We start from the raw sequence: 2,718 nt of genomic DNA on the forward strand, positions 1-2,718 counted from the left end.
GGGGGTGGTTTTAAGAATGGGATCCAAGACTCATGGCTCAGAACCTGACATGCTAATAAAGAGTAACTTGATTTCTGTTCTCCAGAGGTACACGCTAATTTCTAGAGTAGGCTACTTGGCCATAAGCAATAGAAACCAAGTTTGGCTAAGGAAAGTAAAAGAGGATCCAATGGTAGGGCCCAGGGTGATCCCCAGCCTTGAGGGAGGAGTTGAAGAGGCTGGAAAGAGGTAGCAGGACCCAGTGAACTGTCTCCAGGTGTCTGTGTCACGGTGCTCTTGTCCGGCTCGGCTCCCAGCACAGGTTTCTGGGAGAGAGGTTGGCATTCATGTCTTGGGTGGCAGAGCATCTTGGTTGTTCATTGTGGGAGACCCATCACGCTGGTGGGAGGAAAAGCCACGGGGAAGTAGAGTAGGAGCAGTAAGACAACAGGTGCAGGTGCCTGGGGTGGACACTGGTGTTAGTATAGTACATCGTTAGGAGGAGGGTCATCTCTTGGCACAGACTAAACAAAAAGGATGATTTTTTTTTTACTCGTCTCAATTGTGTCATGGAATGTCCCCTCATTAACTGTAGAACACCTGCTTTGAAAACCCAAGAGAGGACAAGGTTGAGTCCCCGAGAGTTCTCTGAATTGGAGGCCTGCATTGCAGTTCTTGTCAGCTGTAGCGTGGTCAGAGCATTCTTTCTCATCGCAGGCACTTTTGCACACCACCGCTGTAAATAGCCAGGCACATTCTCCCGTCATCCATACAGCTAACTGGATGGGTCTGTTTGTTTAGGAACTTAAACAGAGCCAAAGCCAGGCTCTTGATGTCCATCAGCATGAGATGTCAGTGCTGCAGAATGCACATCAACAGAAACTGACAGAAATAACTCGTCGGCATCGAGAGGAATTGAGCGATTATGAAGAACGGATCGAAGAGCTGGAACATCTGTTGCAGCCAGGTTCTTAATTTTGATTCAAGGCCTTCCCTTGTTAGATGACATAACCCCACGGGCAATGGCAACCGCTGTTTCCGAGGTTCTGCCAGACTGGCAAAGTCTTTCTGCCTTTGTCGTAAGCACCTGTAATGTGTCCATTTCTTCGCAATGTGGGATGTTGACAGTTTAGCAAGAAATTATTCAAGATATTTTCCCTTGGTTTCCAGTTCAAGTACATAGGCTTGTTAGTAGCTGATTCAGATAGTATCTTCCCCACCCTTGGATTTTAAAATGTGTAGTTTGCTAGGCGGTCCTGCGTGGGTGGTGGACGTGGTGAATGCACTTGAGGACTGGCCTAAAAGGCTGGAGGAGGATTAAGTCTACCCAGAATGCCTTGGAAGACAGGCTGCCTGGCGGTCTGCTTTTAATCACTCAGCCTTCGAAAACCCTACAGCGCACGCTTCTGTTCTGATGCACCGAGGCTCAGACGGGTGTTGGTGCGTGGCAGTTATTCAACTTAACTTTGCTTCCTAAGCTCTTCCCGGTCTTAACTCTGTCTACTCCCTTGGGTGCATAGCATGCGGGCCGTGCCTTGGAATAGACAGTTGATGTCCTGGATTCTGTGCTTGCTTTGTAGACGGCTCCGGAGTTGGAGTAACCGATCACTCTAAAGTTCATGAGTTGCAGAAGACAATTCAGGCTCTACAAACCGAAAAAGTAGAGTCCACCCAAAAAGTGGAGGAACTTGCGAATAGCGTGAAAGACATAAGCCAAAAGTTGTCGTCTGCGGAAAATGACCGAGATGCTTTGAGGCAAGAGCAAGAGCTGTTGAGTGTGGAAAAGAGGCGAATAATGGAAGAGTGCGAACGCTTAAAACGGGAGTGTGGTAAACTGCAGTCTTCTGTGACGGAGCAGAGTGACACGGGCGCAGGAAAGGAAAGGACCGCCCCCCAGAGTTCCTCAGTGGAAGAAGATGTGCTCCGACTGCGGCAAGCACTGTCTGGTATAAAACGTTTGGCAGTAATGGTTTTCAGAGTGGTGTCTCACTGAGTACTAGCCGTTGGTTGAGGCAGAATAGCATGTGAAAGAAACGCTTGACTATACGTTCAACGGAAATGAGAGCGTGTTCGCGGAGACGACTGGAGTTTGAGTAGCATTGTGTATAGTCAGTGCCAGAGTCAACAGGAAGTCGTAACTCGGCATTTTCTACTAAAGAGGGTTAAGCGTTGGCTAGCTATTTCAACTTCCTTACCTCATCCTTCACGTGCTTGTGTGGTGTGGATTGATTCAGGAGGCGGTAGACTTCTGAGTCAAGTGTGTGTGCCTGCACATTTGTGGGAGGAGGCGTGGTTCTGTTTCTGGTCATCTGTGTAGAGCTGGGCATACTTCTGGTGGCTCACCAGGGCCTGGCCTACCAGGTGGCGAGTGGAACCTTCTTTAATAGTCTGTTGTTTTTGGAAACGCCTCGCCTGTGTCAGCCAAGTCCTGAATGAGCAGAGCCGTGGACGTTCACCATTGTCCACGCATCAGATGGCATTTAGTTCACTGCACCAGCCTTCCGGGCTGCAACAGGAGCACAAGTGCGGCTCCCGCAGAGCACCCAGAAGCCCTGCTGGTGAAGAGGCCCATTTTGCGTCGTGCTTTATCATCTCACATTATCATCTCTCTCGATATGTACTCATTCACATGGTTCTGGAGGTGTCCAGCCATCACCCTGCCTTCCCCTGTGTGCATACCCCACAGCTAGGAGTTTGTGAGCTCCTGACTTGTTGACCCACTCACTCTCTTTGCATCAT

The 2,718-nt window shown here is 49.4% G+C and overlaps 1 protein-coding gene across 1 annotated transcript in view; it reads left to right on the forward strand.

Annotated features, from left to right (window-relative positions):
• Positions 1-2,718, forward strand: part of TRIP11 (thyroid hormone receptor interactor 11) — an 82,947-nt gene that overhangs the window by 27,634 nt on the left and 52,595 nt on the right. The window contains exons 5-6 of the mRNA XM_045288118.1: positions 781-946; positions 1,560-1,925. Of these exons, the coding sequence (XP_045144053.1) occupies positions 781-946; positions 1,560-1,925 (532 nt within the window). The remainder of the gene's footprint in view (positions 1-780; positions 947-1,559; positions 1,926-2,718) is intronic.

This window comes from Echinops telfairi, unplaced genomic scaffold (genome assembly GCF_000313985.2).
Source record: "Echinops telfairi isolate 266 unplaced genomic scaffold, ASM31398v2 ScPeMD7_18;HRSCAF=68, whole genome shotgun sequence".
Lineage (NCBI taxonomy): Eukaryota > Metazoa > Chordata > Mammalia > Afrosoricida > Tenrecidae > Echinops > Echinops telfairi.